Source organism: Aspergillus homomorphus (assembly GCF_003184865.1).
Source record: "Aspergillus homomorphus CBS 101889 unplaced genomic scaffold BO97scaffold_15, whole genome shotgun sequence".
NCBI lineage: Eukaryota > Fungi > Ascomycota > Eurotiomycetes > Eurotiales > Aspergillaceae > Aspergillus > Aspergillus homomorphus.
In genome coordinates, this window is record NW_020291901.1 from 309,215 (window position 1) to 325,988 (window position 16,774).

The following is a 16,774-nucleotide window of genomic DNA, read 5'->3' on the forward strand; positions in this document are numbered from 1 at the left end:
CGACCACCGCCACAGTTAGCACCAGCCACATCTCCCGCATATCATCACGTGATTGTGCTCCTCCGCGGGCGCGTTTCCCGCCGACCCAAACAAGGCTGTAAACAAGACGGCGCTGGTTGAGCATTGCAACTTTTCGTTGCAACTTTTACATCTTAGAAGACAGTCGCTCTCAATGTCATAACTATATTCCGCCATGGCTCAGGAAATGGAGACATTCGCCGCTCGTCTCGCCAGTTTTGATCGGGTCCTGTACCCTGAGAAACGGAGATCATCGATTACGCCCGCAGAGCCTATCGCTTGGCCTCACAGTAGGCCTTCACCAGCTGAGGTATTCTCCAACGTGTTCGTGCAGGAGCTCTGTCGCTAACTCTCAAACTTGATAGCTTGCCCACGCAGGTTTCTTCTATCATCCTTACGAGACGAACCCCGATAATACGATATGTTTTCTGTGCCGGAGAGCGTTAGATGGATGGGAGGAGGAGGACAATCCTATCACAGAACATTTGAAGCATGCGCCAGACTGTGGATGGGCTGTCATGATGGACATTCAGCAGCGCAGCTCTAATCCAGCCGAAATTGAGGATCCGACCGGCGAGCGCATCGTTCAAGCCAGACAGGCTACTTTTGGCGAAACATGGCCTCACGATGGCAAGCGCGGCTGGACTTGTCAATCAGATAAGGTGAGCTTGGTTGCCTCAGCAAAGCGATCGCAATTTCCTCTCTCATACCCGCAGTACTGACACTGCTGTTGATCAGATGGTTGAAGGTGGTTGGTACTTCTGCCCCAATGAAGAGAGCAACGACCTGGCCACCTGTGCGTATTGTAAACTGTCGCTCGATGGCTGGGAGCCGAAAGATGACCCATTGTAAGTCCACGTCGCTCTTTCTTCTTTCGATAGCGACTGACATCGATGCTCCAAAGCGATGAACACTACCGTCGATCTTCAGACTGCTCTTTCTTTGTGTTTGCTCTGCCTCCGACTAGCAAGAAAGCGAAGAACTCCCGTTCAAAAAAGGCTCGTGTCTCGAAAGCGTCCCGCCTTTCAACACAATCCACTGTTTCAGAGGCACCTATGCCTGAAGTTGACGATCTGATGGACCAAAGCACTAAGTCTCAATCAACCACGAAATCGAAATCGTCGAAGAAGTCATCCAAGTCCAAGAGCAAGAGCAAGAAAAAAGATGAGCAAGTTGAAGCCGGCAGTCAGATGGACGTGGACAGCGCAGATCAGCCCCCGCCAGAACCGACGAAGGCCAAACGGACAAGAAGCAAGAAGAGGACAAGTGAGGATCTAGCCAAGGATGACACACATATTGACGCAGAGGACGAGGAGAAGCCCGAGCCACCGGCGAAGAAAAGAGCGACCAAGTCACGCGTTAGTGCTCAACAACAGGAACATGACGAGCAGTCCGAGACAATCGCAGAGGATGTAGCCGTGGAGGAAATCCATGAAGAGGAGAGACCGAAGAAGAGCCGCAGCACGAGTAAGAAAAAGACTGCTGCCAAAGGTCGAAACGTATCCGTTGAGTCATCAACATCAAAGGTCAGAGATGTCTCCGAGGCGCCTCAGGAACCTGCGCCCGATGCAGTGAGTGAGGTCGATAAAGAGCTAGAGAAGGCTAGCATCAAGGAGCCCAGCGAAGAACCTGCACCCAAGCCGTCGAAGAAGTCAAAGTCGAAGAAGAAAACGAAGCCAGCCCCCGAGCCGTCCTATGATACAGAAGAGCACAGCGTAGAGGTCGAGCCTCAACCGGAGGAACCGGAGCCGCACCTGTCACCAGAGCCTCAGCCACCAGCTGAAGAGCCACCAGTCCAAGAGTCGCCTGTTCAAGAGATAGGACAAACGAGGCGCTCAAGCAGGCGACAAAGTGCGAGGAGATCGGATCCTGTCAAGGCTGAACCTCAAGAAGATGTTGTTCAGGATATTCAGGATGAACCAGAAGAAGCCCACATTCCTGAAACCGCGGCTCCTAGTCAGAAGGAAATTGACACAAAGAGACACGAGTCATTCGTTTCTGTGGAAATCATGGCGAGAGCTCCAAGCATGGAGCCCGAGGCAGAGGTCGAAGAGAAGAATGGGAAGAGAAAGCTTAAGAGAAAGGGCTCCACCGAAAAACAAAAGAAGCCCAAGAAATCGGTAGAGAGGTCAGCCGAACATGTTCAAGAAGATCGTACTTCCCCGGAGATTGAAGAGACGGTTCTTGACATGGATGGTCAGACGCTTTTGGGACAGCCCGAGCAGGAGGAACCACAAGTGCAGACACCTGTGCAGCAAACCGCCAGGCGCAGATCGTCTAAAGTTCCTCCTAAGACTGTTGAGCGATACAGTGACATTCCGAAGGAAAAGCAATACGCGACGTCACTTGTCGAGGCGCGGAACTCTAATGCTCATCAAATGTCCGGAGATGTCAATACGGCCGACGACGACGAACAAGAGCCAGAAACCGTCTCGCCCTTACCTTCGCCATCCAAGACTACGCCTTCTCTGTCGCCACAATCGTCCGACGCTGAAAACCACCCTCCCTCTCTGAAGCCATCGCTAAGACCCCCAAGCTCTCGGCTACATGTACCTTCTCCTTCTAAACAACAGTCAGTTCGGGTTCCATTTGCAGCCTGTACGCCATCGCCATCTAAGCGGGCTGCAAACACCGGACTCCTCAGTACTGCGCACCCGTGGACCCCTATCGATATAGATTCCATCATTCTGGCTGGCACGAGTGACAAGGAAAACATCGATTTCTCTGGGATCCTGAACAGCACGAAGGGCGAGTTGAGCAGCCCCGAAAAGAAGATGACCGTTGAGGAATGGATTAAGTGGAACGCAAAGAATGGCGAAGAGAGGCTCAAGCGTGAATGTGAAAGGTTGGTTAGCCAATTCGAGCAGGAGGGTGCTCGAGCGATGCGCGTTTTGGAAGGCATCGAATGCATGGATTGAGGTCTTAAGGGTATAATCGGTCAGGCGTCTTAGGGTACGGCGGAACGGCACTTGGATACTTTGGTTTTTGCGAAAATTCCTCTTTCTGCTTCTGGGATACGTCTTCCAGCAATCTTGCCAAATAGCAATGCGGTCAATACACATGTTTATGTTTGTGTTGTGAATGACATGGATATCATCAATGATTTATACAAGGCGTCCCAGTAAGCAAACCAATCCATTGAACCCGTAAACACTAAACAAACGCCATGGGTATACTTTGAGCTTTTAACCAACAAGGTCCATCCGCCCTGACCTTAACTACCACCGGTGATGAGCAATGAAATCGTACCATGTGCTCCGCGTTGGACTTCGACCATCTATGCAATAATCCCCAACCGACCCTCCCAGCTATCCTCCTCCTGCTTAAAACCATTCTCGCCCCCCTTCCGCCTCTTCTCATTCCGCTTCCGCCGCTTCTCCTCCCGCTCCTTAGCATCCAGCTCCTCGCGCTCCTTCAACCGCTGCCCAAGATCCAGCTGCCAGGCGCGGCGCTCCTCCTCATCACGCTCCCGCTTCCGGTGCGCCAGCATGCGCAGACGCAGACGCACGTCCTCAACGGTCGCGACCGCGACCTCCCCGCTCTGGCCCGTGGCGATCAGATGCTGCTTGCTGTTCAGGTGCTCGACCAGCTGCAGGTTGTCCTTGAAGGTGAGGTCGCAGTCGGCGCAGTAGAAGCCGGCGCCGCGGCCGCGCTTGCCGACCGCCGACCCCGCCGCCACCATCGTCGTCTTGCCCACCATCGACGCCACGTCCAGCCGCTGCGTCCGCGACGTCGTCGCCTCCAACGTGCTGTAGTCCACCGGCGCGTGCCACTTCTTGCCTAGCAGCTTCGCCTCGTATCGTGCCTTGGCTTCCTCTTTGCGGCGCGTCTCCTCCGCTGCGGCTTTCTTGGCGTATTCGTCCCGGTCCCATGTCTTGCGGAAGGAGGTGTCGGAGGCCGGGGCGCCGCCGTAGGCGGAGTCTTTGTTGCTCATTTTGGGGGTTTGGTGGCTTTGTTGTATTGGAAAGTGTTGGATAATCGGGTGGGTGGGTGGTTGGCTGGCTTTGCAAGGGTGCAGTTTGAGAATTGATTGGGTGGTGGTGATTCCCTAGGTTGAAAGTTGGAGTCCAGTTTCAGAGATAATCGATAGCGAAGGAGGGAGATAGTTGCTGAGGCAAATGGATGCTAGCATTAAAAGCGGTAGGCGGTGAGTGAGCTGGGCGGCGTGGGGCGGGGAGCTTGTCTGTTTGACTTGTTTGCTCGACGTCTCCACTCCCCTATCGGTGGATTGTCGCGGGGAAGTAATAAGCTCAGCAATTGCATAAATCAGCTCATGAATCTACAGCTAAGCAGCTAACTAATGCTTGAAGCTGTCTGGTCACGCATTGATTTACCTGTCTATTCTCTGCCTCTGCGCAATGAAACCCAAGGCTTGACAAGCCTCCTCATAACCTTCAATCCGTCACTTAAAATAGTTACATCTCCACCTCCGCCTCCCTACCAGTCACTCGTATCAGCCGCTGCGCCATCAGGTCGCCACTCCAGGCAGCAACAACCATGAGCAGACGCAAGCTACAAGACCTCACTACACTTTTACACCTCTGAACCCACAAGCAGCAACACACAGCCCTCTCTCTCATCCAGACCGAATATACAACAACCTCCATACAAACACAACCTCGACCTCCAACCGTCATTTAACCCCAAAGTCCACCCAAACCTAACAAAAATGGCCACACAACCGTCAAACATAGTCTCAGCTCCGCCAGATACAGAACCCCTCAATCTCAAGAACCTCCCCACCGAACTCCACCTCCAAATCGCAAGCTACCTCCCGTACCCAGACGCACTGGCCCTCAAACACACAAACCGACACTTCTACTCACTCGTCTACACAGGCGTCCACCTGAAGGTCGACTGGCTGGTCGAGCGCTTCGAACGGAAGCTAGAATGCCCGATGGAGAAGTGCTCGTTCCGCACAGACGAGGCCTTCTGCAATGTGCGAGTGCGCCGGATCATGGAGCGCCGGCGCTGGCACCTCGAGTGTTTGCCTTCTCCGGGGGGTTGTTTCGTGATCGTGGGGCGTACCTGTCAGAAGAAGAAGAAGAAGGATCTTGTGTCGGGTTGGTTGATGAAGGAGAGGGGGAGAGTGCTGGGGCGTGAAGGTTTGTTATTATCGTTACCTTATCCTTAGAGAGAGAGAGAAAGAGATTTGGAGGATGAATGGTTGGGGATAGGCTCACGGTTGGTTGCTTACTTGCTTGCTTATATCTTAGTGCTCGTGACTGGGTTGATCTTTCTGGTTTTGAACTTGATGTGGTATCTTTGTTCAAGGTATGTGTTGGTTACCTTATCGGTCCCTGCTGGGGGAGCTGGGACTGACTGACTGGTTTGGTCTAGGCTTCTTGCACTTCACCAAAGGAGGCTCGATGCCCTGCTTTCGACGGTCTTGGCTGACTCGCTCTCCACGCTATGATCTTTATATCGCCATATCGTGCACGAAGGTCTCACTGCTTTGACGCTCAAGCGCTCGGACTCATCTGCAGCTGGCTGCAATCCTCACACCACGAAGGCAATTAATACCTAATACCTATCTCACCTCGTCGTGTGCTAGTCTACTCCTACTCTCGGGTTACTCCTCGCTGGACGACGGAACATAATCTTGATTATACTCAACGGGACACAGCACCATGTACATAGCGCCGACCAGTCCATATTCTACGACTAATACAGGTAAAGATGATCTAAGCTATTACACCTCACTTCTAGCACCTCAAGCACCTTCCCTGAACTCCTCAACCCATAATCCCACAGCTCTAGAATAAGTCTCAATAATACCTCGGGAGGAAATTTCATCAAACCCCAAAAAACCTCTCTAACAACTCCAGTACACCGAACCCAAGCTCATCATCCACCTTTCTTCCCATTCGCAGCTAAATTAAATCTCCGTAGAAACAACCTCTATCTCAGCCCCATTGAAGCCTTCTCCGGAACCTCCGGCTCTGCACTTGTCCCAAGCTTTGGCAGACCGGCCTCGAGACTGTACCCGTACCCATACCTAAGCGGCGTTGGCGTATGCTTGGGGTAAGGCTGCTGCGGCTGCTGCGGCTGCTGCAGTGGCTGTTGTTGCAGAGGCTCTTGTTGCTGAGGCTCTGGCAGCCGTGGCTCTCGCACCATAAGCTCTCGTAGCCGCAATTCCTGCAGCAGTGTTACTGATGGCGGTAGCTTTTGCAGCACTGGCCCTGACAGCACTGGCTTGGGTAGTACTGGCTCTGGCAGCCGCATTTCTGGTACTTGTGGCCCTTGCCGCTGTGTCTCTCGCATCTGTGGCTCGTACTGCTGGGGCTCTTGCCGCTGAGTTTGCACCCATGGCCGGTGTAGCGGTGTTTCTAGCATTTGGGACTGTTGTAGCTGGGGTTGTAGCTGGGGCTCTTGTAGCCGAGGCACCTGTTGCCGTGACTGTTGCTGCAGTTGTTGCTCAAGCCGATATTGCTGGTGTCGTTGGTCCCGGTACAGTTCTTTGTGGTTATATTGTTGTCGGGACATTTCGGTTTGTTTCAGCAACTGTAGTTTCTCACCTGATTTGTCCAGCTCGGTTTCGTGCTCCTGCAGCTTTTGCAGGTAATATGCTTCTTGCGGAGGCAGCTGTGGGTGAAGAGGCTGTTGTTGGTGAAGCGACGGCTGTTGCTGACGAGGTGGCTGTCGTTTAAGAGGCTGCTGATGCTGGTAATGCTTGGTTTGGGGTTCATGCCGTGATTGAGGCTTGTCGACATATAACGGATGCTGGGGTTGCGGTTCGTACCATTGCGGTGGTTGAAACTGCGACTGCGACTGCGCTTGCGATTGCAATCGCGGTTCCAATAGCCGGTCATATTGTGGCTGCGGCTGTTGTTGAGATGGATAAGTTAGGTTTCCAGGCTGCTGATACTGCTGTGCACGCCGCTGCAATTGCGTCTGTAATGGTGGCTGCTGCTGCTGTGGAAGCATGTTCCTCGGCGGCTGATCCTGTTCCGCATACTGCTCCAATTGCGGCTGCACCTGCTGTGTGGGCAGATTCCCAGGCTGTCGATACTGTTCTGGATACTGCTGGTGGGGAAGCGGATTCCCAAATCGCTGATATTCCTCTGTATACCGCTGTAGTGGTGCCTGCAGCTGCTGTGGAGGCAAATATCGAGGCTGCTGATACTCTCGTCCCGTCTCCAGATATTTTCGCATTCTATCCCTACTGTCGTTTCGGGGCCCCACTAAGGACAAGGGAGGATTGCTCCCAGGATTGGGACGGGGGTGTGAGGGCACGACAGAGACGAGTTCGGGACATTTTTCGTCGTCCGGTTCTATGGTGAACTGGGTCGCGGGGGTAGCTGGGATGGTCGTTGTCTGGAGGAGATCGGATATCGAGAGTGCTTTGGAGGGGATGGGAGCCTGAGTTGGAGGCTGGGTGGACATTTCTAGTTGAATGATTTGCTCTGGTAAAGTAAATAAGAATAAATGTGATGGATAAAGATGGGCTGTAGCCATGGTTTCGATTTTGGCAGGTTGGAAAGATTCCAACCTTGAGGGATGAGCCATTTGAGGCAGGAACCCTCAGATAGTACCTGTACCCTCTTTTCCTCCAGACAGACAAAGAAGTATATTGGAGAGAAATTAGTTGTGAAAAAAAAAACTATGTTTTGTTCAATCTGAATACCAGGACTCTTAGACTTTAGCCAAAGTAACGCTGCTGGCTACGTCGTATGGGGATAGTGACGCGAATTGCTTTACATGGCCATTCATCCTCTCATCCATGCTAATAAGCTATTGATCCAGCTCCTTGGCATGGCTTTCCTCCCACGGAAAATTCTCCTCCACTGCCCGGACAAGCGCCTCATGCTGCTCGCTTCGAGGCTTGATGCTGATCTCGTACGGTGCCGGGTGGCTGATCATCCCAGGCAGGAAGTCCGGCTTCAAGTCAACTTCCTTACCGTCTTTTATGGGCTTTCCGAAGTTGAACACGGCAAGGGATTGTGCTATAGTCAGGTAAGCAGTTGCATCTGCTACGGTCCGTCCAGGACACACGCGTCGGCCGAATCCGAAGGCTAGAAGATGCGGATCGCGCTCAGGGGTGTGATTCTCGCTCGCGAGAAATCGCTCAGGCTTGAAGCTGCTTGGGTCGGGGTAGGTCTTTGGGTCATGCAGGAATGCCCTGCGAAAGGACATTAGTATTTCGAGTAAGCCCCAGAAACTGAACCTCAACTCACCAGATATTCGGCAAGATTTGAGACCCTTTAGGGATGTAATAGCCACCCCACGTGTCCTCCTCTGTTGACTTATGCACAACGCCCATGGGCACGACTGGATGCCATCGGAAGGCTTCCTTGACCACGGCTTCAACGTATGGCAGATTTTCACGATCAGCAAACCCCGGGAGACGAGATGTGCCCACCACTCGATCTATCTCTTCTTGTGCCTTCTTTTGTACTTCTGGAAACAGGACTAATGCGAGATAGAAGCTTCCCAGTGTCGAGACAGTCTGTTGATGTTCAGTTTTCACCCACTTCCAGAAAGGATCAACGGGTACTCACTGTATCAGATCCACCACCATATAGTGTAGCTGCAGCCCATTTGAGTGTCGCCTCCTGCTCGCTTCCAGGTTTGGGAATACCCTCCTTCTCGAATAGTCCTGATAGGAAAGAAGGCGCGTGGGCATTACGCGACATCTGGCTAAGAACAAATGCATAGGGCTTGGCACTGAGTTTGTCCGCAGCCACGCGGAACTCCTCTACGTCTTTTTGAAACCCACCGCCAGGGAACCAGGCCGGAATGTATTTGACTAGGAATTTCAAGTCAGTAACCGCGCCGCCCAATGATACAAAAGCACATACGAGCCGGGATGAAGTCAACTAGCCACGCGCCCGGAGTGATGGACTGGGCAAACTTTTCTACACCATCGTTCGCGATTTCGACAAGCGGATCTTCTCCATCGCGTTCAATGTTGTATCCATATGCGACTTTCAAGATAACACCCCCAGCCAGTCTAAAATTGTTAAGATCGTTTCCTAGATGTATATGGGTCGAACGAAAGTGCGGGGGTGGACCTACTTCCGTAAGTGGGCGAGCAAGTCCTGCGGTGCCTCGAGCGACCGCAGCATGAATCGCCCTACCTCAGCCTCCTGGGACTTATCGAAGCGAGAGACGGAGTTCACCGATCCAATTTGCTTGTACATCAGCTTCCGATGAACACGAAGCGTGTCGGTATAGGCCATGGCGCTGGTAACTTCACCGTACCCAGTCCTTCGGCCCTTGTTAGCCCTGACTCGTGTGGCATGCTAGAAGTGGCGAGCCTACATCTGATTGAACTGTCCCTGTGGCCGACTGGAATGTATGGCTGAGCGCTTCTCCAGCAGATCCACTGCGATCTGTGCTTCATTGATGATGATGAATGTCTCTCCAAGAACTCTGATCGAGCTGATGGGGCCTAAGCTTGTCGTTAGCTATGTCTCAGCTTGTCAATCTCCGGACGGCGCACCATATAGCTCCTTAAACTTGTACCAATGCACCCAATCCTGTCCGCCAGAAGGTGGAAGATCTAGGAGATTCCCGATGAGCGGTTTCTGCTTGGGACCCGGAGGAAGCGGCGCAGGCAGTTTTTTGCGCGTCAGGAAGACTTTGACAAGGTACGCGGCGACAAGCGTTGCGACAATTTCTAGTGGGTGAAGCATGGTGCCGTACTGGTTTAGAATCCAATCAGGTCTTTGATGAATCGAATCGTGCCAGCTGTCTCAGAAGGGGTTCGCAGCTAGCTCTTATAGTCGGAGCAGCGACGGCCCTCGACAGCAAGCACCATGCGGGTCGTCGGTCGTCATTATGAATAATTTGCAGTGGGGTTCTCATTCGTGAGGTTTGGGCGCATTTGGTAGCGCTCGATCTCAGCTGTGGTCTCGGCGGAGTGTTTCGACTTGTGGAGTGTGGTGTGGCACCAACTAGGTAATAGTCGCACGGCGGCGCATATGACAGACGCACCGGCTGCACGGGAACCATGAGCGACAGGGGTGGCATTGGTTGAGGGTCTGTCAGCTAGCGAGATGGAAGGGCGCCGGTCCTCGGAGTGACTCAAATGTTCGAGCTATTGACTGGAACCTCTCCCGCTATCCCACGGTTTAGGAGATGGCCCATTGCTTAGTGGCTATGCAGTATCCTAGGCTAGAGGGTATTGTTCGGTGTTAGGCCAGCATGTGAGACGGTGGTGGTCCTCTCGCTTCGTCTTGCCTCTCGTGCTGAGCAAGAAGCGGGATTGAGGGGCGAGCGGTCCTGCGATGTGTCTGGTGGATGAGAGAAAAATCATGCAGAATTAATCTAGCCATAGATTGCTCAGCAGATGAATATGTCAAATTCAGCCCGCGGCGGGGTTTGTGGCAAGGATCAAAGCTAAAGAGCTGCAGGCTGACCGGTGGACAATGGCACTAGCAGACCGTGGGGGCTGCCGTAGGCCACCACTGAGACGGGGACGGTTTGAAATGTGCATCTGACACACGACAGTCCAATTACCTAATGTGGATTGAATACTGGGGAAGGTTTGGGGGAAAGGGTTTTGTGATGTGGGAAATGCTTAAGTGTGATTGATGATGGAAGGATGAGAGAAGTGTGAGAGGGGGTGGAGGTTTGGAGGGGTTGGAGGGGATACAGCGATCCGATATGGAAAGAGAAAAGTGAGGGGAAAGAAAGCAAAAAAGAATGACCTACGCAGGGCTCGAACCTGCAATCTCTTGATTCGTAGTCAAGCGCCTTACCATTGGGCCAGCAGGCCTTGCTGTGATAACTCTGAAGTAACTTTTGCTCAATCATCTTTACACAAAATCTTATATCCTGAGTCACATTGTCATACTGCTCACAGTTATTCTCAAGAACAAACACAAAAGGTATGATTCTAGATCAATGAGACTTTTCGGACGATGTTTACCATATCTAAACAAGACCTAGAGTAAGAATAAATGTGTCCTACCAGCTTTAGGGAGCGTATTTGATACTATATATTAAAGGTACTAGTCATAGAAATATTAAACTATCTATGTAATAAATATAGATCTAGTCCGGTCTGAAATACTGAGCACCGGTTGACTTTTTTTTTTTTTCAATATTTATCCTCTTTGTCCGTATTAAGAGTATCAATTATAGATAATTCAATATATAATAGTAGATCTACTCTTAAATAGTACTGTAGGCTATCTATGGCTAAAGTTGCAACGGATAGTACTTTCCTACGGGCGGCGGCATTTCTCCTTTGGTCGATCAAGATAATGCTTCGGATCTCAACTACTGTAAGAAGAAAAAGTTATAGCAGAATTCTTTGTCAATTTTGTCGGTCAAATAACCTAGTGGCTGGTGGCAGAGACGGCCGGTCGGGCTAATTATGTTATGCCAATTGTTAAAGCGCATATGATTTGCCCTTAGTGCTTATGTTGATATCGATACCAAATAGTTGGTCACGAAAGATGACCACAAAACAAGCTAGAAACATACCAACGATCAGGACCGCCGACGGATTAAAGACTCGACAATGTCCGGGGCGCTCAGGTCCAGAAGAGGACAATCTCCGAGGTACAGAACGTGACGACAGCAGATTCAAGAGTTTGCCTAGTGATTTAAATCTACCTAGAGTTCAGTCAATACGAGTTTCAAGATGAACTACTGCCCCGAAAGACCAGCCAAAGTCAACCTTAGCACTTTCAAAGTTACCATCACGCCTCACTTCACGGCACACGAGGCCAGTCATCTCTCCATCCACCTCAGTCTCCAGAGCCCCAGTTGCGCCGCTCACCACCCGCTCTTTCTCTTCGAAACCTACTACGGCAACGTCCCCGCCAACCCATTCACCGAAAGCGATATAACCGCCTCCGATGCCGCTGGCCGCTTGCCTCTCTACTTCACCAACCCGACCGAGAATCCAGAGGGGCCGGACCAGGAATGGCGTGTGAACCGGGACACTGTAGGAGATATCCAATTGCGATTCAGCGTTTTCCCCCGACATGTGGACATCACGACTCCGATCGGCCCCCGTGTTGATCTCCGAAGGGATCAAGGTGGTCTGATCGGCAATGGCCGGTATTTCCTACCTCGTCCGGCACAGGACCAGATGTACCACTATATCGTGACGTGGGATGTCACCCGTGCGCCAGCCGGGACACGCGCCGTGTGGTCGTTCGGCGAGGGGCCGGGGTCGGTGACGAAGACCGGGGATCCAATGGTCATCGTCAACTCAGTCTTCATGGTGGGGCCAATTCACAGTTATCCCAACGGCACTCAGAGTATTGCTTCCGGTACTATGGACGATGACGATATGGGGTTAGCTCTCGCAAGGAACTCTGTCTCTGTGGCTGGTGATGAAGGAAATACCACTGCCCCGAGCACTCAAGTGTTCTGGTTCGGCACGCTGCCGGACAATCTTGGGCGACTGAATCAGTACAACATCCAACTGTTCCCAAAACTAGCAGCGTTCTTTCGCAGTGACGATGCCTCATATCACATTTTCATCCGACGGGTGGTTCGCGGATTTGGCGGGCACTCATGCCTCGACAGTTACGTCCTTGAGTACGACCAAGACAGCTGGAAGGAGGCGGACGAGGAGCTTGTGGCTCTGTTCTCACACGAGATGATTCACAGCTTTGTGATGATGGGACCTGAGCCAGATGGGTATGATAACGGATGGTTCACTGAAGGTGAGCAGACGACCAGCAGCACCGAATTCGCGGAATGATTAGCCCAATACTAAGTTCCCGGTATAGGCCTTGCGCAATTTTACTCTGCTTATCTTCCATATCGGTTTGGACTGCGCGGGGAAGACTATCTGCGCAACAGACTGAATGCGTCGCTGAGTGCTTATGGAACCAGTCCGCGGATTGGAATGGATGCGCTTGATTCGCAGAAGGAGTTCTATGATGACTGGTATGCGGAGTTGGTTCCATATATGCGTGGATGTGCCTATCTTCTGCAGATTGACAGCCGGCTACGAAAGAAGACAGGAAGCTTTTCGTTAAATCAGAACAGTCCAATGGACGAGATCGTCATCGACATGGCCAAACACTGGCGGAACGGGGTTCAGCTTCAGGCTAGGGACTGGCTGGGTTATCTATGCCCATACCTGGGAGAGCATGTCGCACAGGAATTGCAGGATATGCTCAGGGGTAAAGTCCTCAATATGCGCGAGACTATTGTCATTCATGAAAGCTGGGCCCTCAGTCCTACGGAGCAAGAGATCTTGGAATTCGGATTTGCCTTATCGAGTATTAACAAGCGAATAATTTGCGGGCTGATTCCGGGATCACGAGCTGCATACGCCGGGTTGAAGGACGGACTTCCACTTCTCTCAATATCTCGCGCGGGTCGGTGCTCTGGTTCTCTCTCGGCGAATATGGACTTGATAATTAGAAAGGAGGGGGGAGCAAGAGTACATATCTCTTATTGGCCGCGATCTTTTGACAAGGCAAGGGTCTGGCAATTGCTGTAGCTATAAGACGACCGGAGCTTGATCGTCATGAGAATGTCAGTCCTAACATTGCTCCTTACTACAGCACCCATTCAGGTTTCATGGACTAGAATACTTTCACATGCATCCAGAACTATTGCTACCTAGGGGCTCGCATAGCTTTCGGAGATTGAGGAGACTCAAAATTTGAGGCGTGTCGAGAAGGCAGCGTGAGTCGAGGTTGTGACACGTCATAAACGAAGCTAGCAGCAATCTAGGGCCCAAATACTACCAAGACTACGGACAGAACACGGAGGTAGTTTCAAAAAGACTAGTCTTGGATCTCTAAAGCATTTGGTCCGTGGGTGTTGAACGCACGGCCAGACTCTCAATACTTCGAAACACTCCACACAACCTTCCATAGCATACTACAAACATAAAAATGACCTAATCCAAGCCTAACTTCAACTTTTAGCCCTGCGCACACCGCACCTGTGAAGGTGTGACTGCAATCGTGTTCAAGTGACCGTAGCTTACTGCTCACTCTCGTCATCCTCCGCGTAGCTGCCCTGCTGGCGCTTGAGGTTATGCAATGTTCGGGTGGCGACCCAAGTACCCACAGGTAGCAGAGCACAGCCCGACACAGTCGCGTTTCTAGGGGAAATCCGATGTATTTAGACAGAACAACCTCGAAGAAGCCCCCAGGGCTAATAATATCCTCACAGCTTTATCCACATCTCCAAAATGAGTCTCACGTCTCAATCTTTCGTGCAAGACGACCTACCCGAAGCGTTAGCCCCCGACCCTCAAAACAAAAAAGATTTCAAGGTAGCAGACAACTGTTTTGCCTTCTCACCAGGCCAATTAAACAAACTTTATAACTCTAAATCTCTCCCTGCACTTTATACTATTGGTGAACTCCACGGTCTCGAGTATAGCCTGCGCACCAATCTCGACGCTGGGCTGTCAGCTGGCGAGTCAATCCTTCCCGGGGCTGTTATACTAGAAAAGACAAGACAGGCTGCATTGTTCAAGGTAGAGAGTAAATAGTTACTGCTGGCGAGTTCAGCCCCGAATTATTCTGAACAGGAAACCTCGCTATTATTCTCCGATCAAACAAAGCTGTTTAGAAAAAAATATAGTGCCTGAGGTAAAAAAAAAAAGAGATTCGGCAGGCTGCTCTGGAATAGATATAATAATAAGATTAGTATTCTGTTGACCATTGCAGCTGTTATCTTGTTATTACTGGCAAAATATAAAGCTGCCAGTAAGCAGTTATAGATATGTCAGATTAAGAATATAGTAGTCTGCGTAGCTATTCTGATAATTATTATTATTACTGCAGAGAATAACTGGTAGAAAGAGAAGTAGTTCGCGAGACTCAATAGACTAGTTAGTTGAGTTTTTCGGCCCCTCTGAGGCTTTATCCTGAGCAAACGCGACTGACCTTATACAGAAAGTCGATTGTCAAGTAAGAGTAGTCCACTCCGGAAGGTTGAGGATGGTCCATATCAACGACATGGTCGTTGGCGATGTTGTCTATATTGGGCCAGGCGATTGTGCCCCCGCCGATGGGGTGGTAATAGTGAACCATGGGCTGGAATATGACGAGTCCATAGCGACCAGTGAATTAGATCAGATCGAAAAAGTCACTGGTGAGAAGGCTACTGCTAATAAGAATCCTTTCACTATATCGGGAAGCAAAGTCCTCGAAGGCTTGGGCACATATCTGGTGACCAATGTGGGCCTGTACTCGATGTACGGCCGGATAATAGTGTCTCTGGGAACCGAGAGTGCGCCAACCCCACTATGAGTGAAATTGGGAAAGCTGCTAGCTGAATAGGCTGGTTCAGCCTGGGGCAGATACTCAAGACGAGATATATATTCTATGCAGGATATGTGCCTGACAAATAAGTCCAGGGTAGCTCTTATTCTGTTTTTTGCACTTCTTTTCCACTTCTTAACTTAACTCCCAAAAAACAATATATTCTCAACCGAAAAAGAGTAAGAGTTTATGGATATTCTTATAGTAACAGTAATAGTGATTAGAATTATGATACTTGGTATATTTTACTAGCTTTCGATGTCTCGCGAGAAAGACAGTTAGGGACCTCGTAGACAAGCCCGAATCCAGTATCCCCGTCGACATGGAGAATAAGGGCGCGATTGACCTAACCACTACGATTTCTGGCACCAAACACTCTAAGCATGTTGACATTCGCTTTCATTATACACCGGACATAGCGGAACAAGGCGTTACCCTAATACACCAAATTCCGACGCGAGACATAGTTGCAGATGGTCTCAGTAAATCACTCGGACCCGACGCGCATCACGTTTCTTGCGCCGGTTGGGCCTGTCCCGGTAAACCATGCTCATTCGTTTCTTTACTTCCGTTTCTATACCGCCATTTTATATTACTAGTTCTCCGATGACGTTCAGTCGAAGCTGGATGCTAGGACGTGACTCCGTCCCATGTGGCTTAGCTCCCTTGCCTAGCCATCATCTAGATAACTCATCTAGATTACTGGCCTGTCCCTCGTGCCATCCAATAGATAAGCATCCATCGCTTCACACTAACACAGTACCACTATATCACATGATCGCCTTCTGGCTCGTTTTGGTATTACAATGTCATCCAGTCAGGGAGTTCTGGGAGCGAACAGGCGCGGGCCGCTGCATAGACACCAATTATGTACTGGATATTGCGTACCTATATAGTGGGACCGCGTGCCTTTGTGACTTCACCCTTGGAATTCTCCCCGTATACCTTTCAAAGAACTTGCACATGAGCCGGAGAACCAAATGGGCGATAGCAGTTATCCTCAGCATGGGGTGCATATATGTCCTGAACGCTGGCAGCCCGAAGAAGAACCTCACATACGGATTGCCTCTCTAGTGCAGGTGCCGCTGTCGCAGTGCGCATTCCCTAGCTTCCGGACTATAAAGATCCGGACTTCCTGGGTCAGTTTGCGTGATGATGTTCTGACAGTCACAAACATCTAATAAGAGCATCCTTGCCAGATGCTACCACGGGTATCGCTATCTCATCAAATATTGAGGCCGGCCTCGGTATCACTGCTGGAAGCCTAATCATGCTTCGCCCACTTATTCGCTGGCTTGGATGCATAAGCCACAGTGTGTCTGACAAAGTGAGGGGAGTAATATGTGGTTTCCGCTTGTCTAGCAGTAGCAGAACCCAAAGTCTTCCGTTTAAGCAGAAGCACAGCTCACCAGGGCACGGGCGGTCAGGTATCGAGTCAGGCAATGCTCATGTGGTCTTCTCATCCATCGCAGTTCATGAGGCCCGATTTGAAGCCGGGGTAATATGACTGCTGCAGAAATGCAGATGTACCACAGTGCGACCAATTTGAAAAG

General features: G+C 50.9%; 8 protein-coding genes and 1 non-coding gene across 9 annotated transcripts; 5 read left to right on the forward strand and 4 right to left on the reverse strand.

Moving 5' to 3' along the window:
* The first annotated feature begins 142 nt into the window (after positions 1 to 142).
* On the forward strand, positions 143 to 3,098 carry BO97DRAFT_389379 (baculoviral IAP repeat-containing protein). Its single transcript, XM_025693712.1, has 4 exons — positions 143 to 328; positions 384 to 680; positions 757 to 866; positions 923 to 3,098. Exons 1-4 carry the CDS (start codon positions 194 to 196, stop codon positions 2,934 to 2,936), a joined length of 2,556 nt encoding a protein of 851 aa, XP_025552083.1. The 5' UTR covers positions 143 to 193; the 3' UTR covers positions 2,937 to 3,098.
* BO97DRAFT_405176 (U4/U6-U5 snRNP complex subunit SNU23) lies at positions 3,070 to 4,309 on the reverse strand. Its single transcript, XM_025695127.1, has one exon. The coding sequence runs from the start codon at positions 3,950 to 3,952 to the stop codon at positions 3,296 to 3,298; it is 657 nt and encodes a 218-aa protein (XP_025552084.1). The 5' UTR covers positions 3,953 to 4,309; the 3' UTR covers positions 3,070 to 3,295.
* BO97DRAFT_389387 (uncharacterized protein) lies at positions 4,310 to 5,707 on the forward strand. Its single transcript, XM_025693713.1, has 3 exons — positions 4,310 to 5,123; positions 5,235 to 5,292; positions 5,359 to 5,707. The coding sequence occupies exons 1-3, from the start codon at positions 4,688 to 4,690 to the stop codon at positions 5,432 to 5,434; spliced, it is 570 nt and encodes a 189-aa protein (XP_025552085.1). The 5' UTR covers positions 4,310 to 4,687; the 3' UTR covers positions 5,435 to 5,707.
* Positions 5,708 to 5,919: 212 nt separating this feature from the next.
* BO97DRAFT_413855 (uncharacterized protein) lies at positions 5,920 to 7,476 on the reverse strand (the record flags this gene model as incomplete). The annotated part of the gene is made up of 1 exon (XM_025696314.1): positions 5,920 to 7,476. One exon carries the CDS (start codon positions 7,474 to 7,476, stop codon positions 5,920 to 5,922), a length of 1,557 nt encoding a protein of 518 aa, XP_025552086.1.
* A 122-nt stretch (positions 7,477 to 7,598) lies between these two features.
* Positions 7,599 to 9,979, reverse strand: fmaG (cytochrome P450 monooxygenase fmaG). Its single transcript, XM_025693714.1, has 7 exons — positions 9,464 to 9,979; positions 9,283 to 9,412; positions 9,037 to 9,228; positions 8,820 to 8,971; positions 8,520 to 8,767; positions 8,196 to 8,467; positions 7,599 to 8,140 (listed from the first exon to the last, which is right to left on the reverse strand). Exons 1-7 carry the CDS (start codon positions 9,654 to 9,656, stop codon positions 7,753 to 7,755), a joined length of 1,575 nt encoding a protein of 524 aa, XP_025552087.1. The 5' UTR covers positions 9,657 to 9,979; the 3' UTR covers positions 7,599 to 7,752.
* Positions 9,980 to 10,669: 690 nt separating this feature from the next.
* BO97DRAFT_t134 lies at positions 10,670 to 10,741 on the reverse strand. The gene has a single exon. It is a non-coding gene; the product is annotated as a tRNA-Arg (tRNA).
* Positions 10,742 to 11,505: 764 nt separating this feature from the next.
* BO97DRAFT_477582 (uncharacterized protein) lies at positions 11,506 to 13,527 on the forward strand (the record flags this gene model as incomplete). The annotated part of the gene is made up of 3 exons (XM_025700561.1): positions 11,506 to 12,650; positions 12,717 to 13,313; positions 13,514 to 13,527. The coding sequence occupies exons 1-3, from the start codon at positions 11,615 to 11,617 to the stop codon at positions 13,525 to 13,527; spliced, it is 1,647 nt and encodes a 548-aa protein (XP_025552088.1). The 5' UTR covers positions 11,506 to 11,614.
* Positions 13,528 to 14,140: 613 nt separating this feature from the next.
* Positions 14,141 to 15,209, forward strand: BO97DRAFT_413858 (calcium ATPase; the record flags this gene model as incomplete). Its single annotated transcript, XM_025696315.1, has 3 exons — positions 14,141 to 14,431; positions 14,625 to 14,663; positions 14,853 to 15,209. The coding sequence occupies 3 exons, from the start codon at positions 14,141 to 14,143 to the stop codon at positions 15,207 to 15,209; spliced, it is 687 nt and encodes a 228-aa protein (XP_025552089.1).
* Positions 15,210 to 15,995: 786 nt separating this feature from the next.
* On the forward strand, positions 15,996 to 16,728 carry BO97DRAFT_344075 (uncharacterized protein; the record flags this gene model as incomplete). The annotated part of the gene is made up of 3 exons (XM_025691717.1): positions 15,996 to 16,241; positions 16,330 to 16,360; positions 16,421 to 16,728. The coding sequence occupies 3 exons, from the start codon at positions 15,996 to 15,998 to the stop codon at positions 16,726 to 16,728; spliced, it is 585 nt and encodes a 194-aa protein (XP_025552090.1).
* Between the last annotated feature and the right edge of the window lie 46 nt (positions 16,729 to 16,774).

Coding starts and splice junctions, on each gene's coding strand:
- fmaG (XM_025693714.1), bottom strand. CDS start 9,656: ATGCTTCACCCACTAGAAATTGTCGCAACGCTTGTCGCCGCGTACCTT. Junction 9,413..9,463: donor CAAGTTTAAGGAGCTATATG/GTGCGCCGTCCG, acceptor CGACAAGCTTAG/GCCCCATCAGCTCGATCAGA. Junction 8,972..9,036: donor TTGCTCGCCCACTTACGGAA/GTAGGTCCACCC, acceptor TAACAATTTTAG/ACTGGCTGGGGGTGTTATCT.
- BO97DRAFT_405176 (XM_025695127.1), bottom strand. CDS start 3,952: ATGAGCAACAAAGACTCCGCCTACGGCGGCGCCCCGGCCTCCGACACC.
- BO97DRAFT_389379 (XM_025693712.1), top strand. CDS start 194: ATGGCTCAGGAAATGGAGACATTCGCCGCTCGTCTCGCCAGTTTTGAT. Junction 329..383: donor GTAGGCCTTCACCAGCTGAG/GTATTCTCCAAC, acceptor CAAACTTGATAG/CTTGCCCACGCAGGTTTCTT. Junction 867..922: donor GAGCCGAAAGATGACCCATT/GTAAGTCCACGT, acceptor GATGCTCCAAAG/CGATGAACACTACCGTCGAT.
- BO97DRAFT_389387 (XM_025693713.1), top strand. CDS start 4,688: ATGGCCACACAACCGTCAAACATAGTCTCAGCTCCGCCAGATACAGAA. Junction 5,124..5,234: donor GAGAGTGCTGGGGCGTGAAG/GTTTGTTATTAT, acceptor CTTATATCTTAG/TGCTCGTGACTGGGTTGATC. Junction 5,293..5,358: donor ATGTGGTATCTTTGTTCAAG/GTATGTGTTGGT, acceptor GGTTTGGTCTAG/GCTTCTTGCACTTCACCAAA.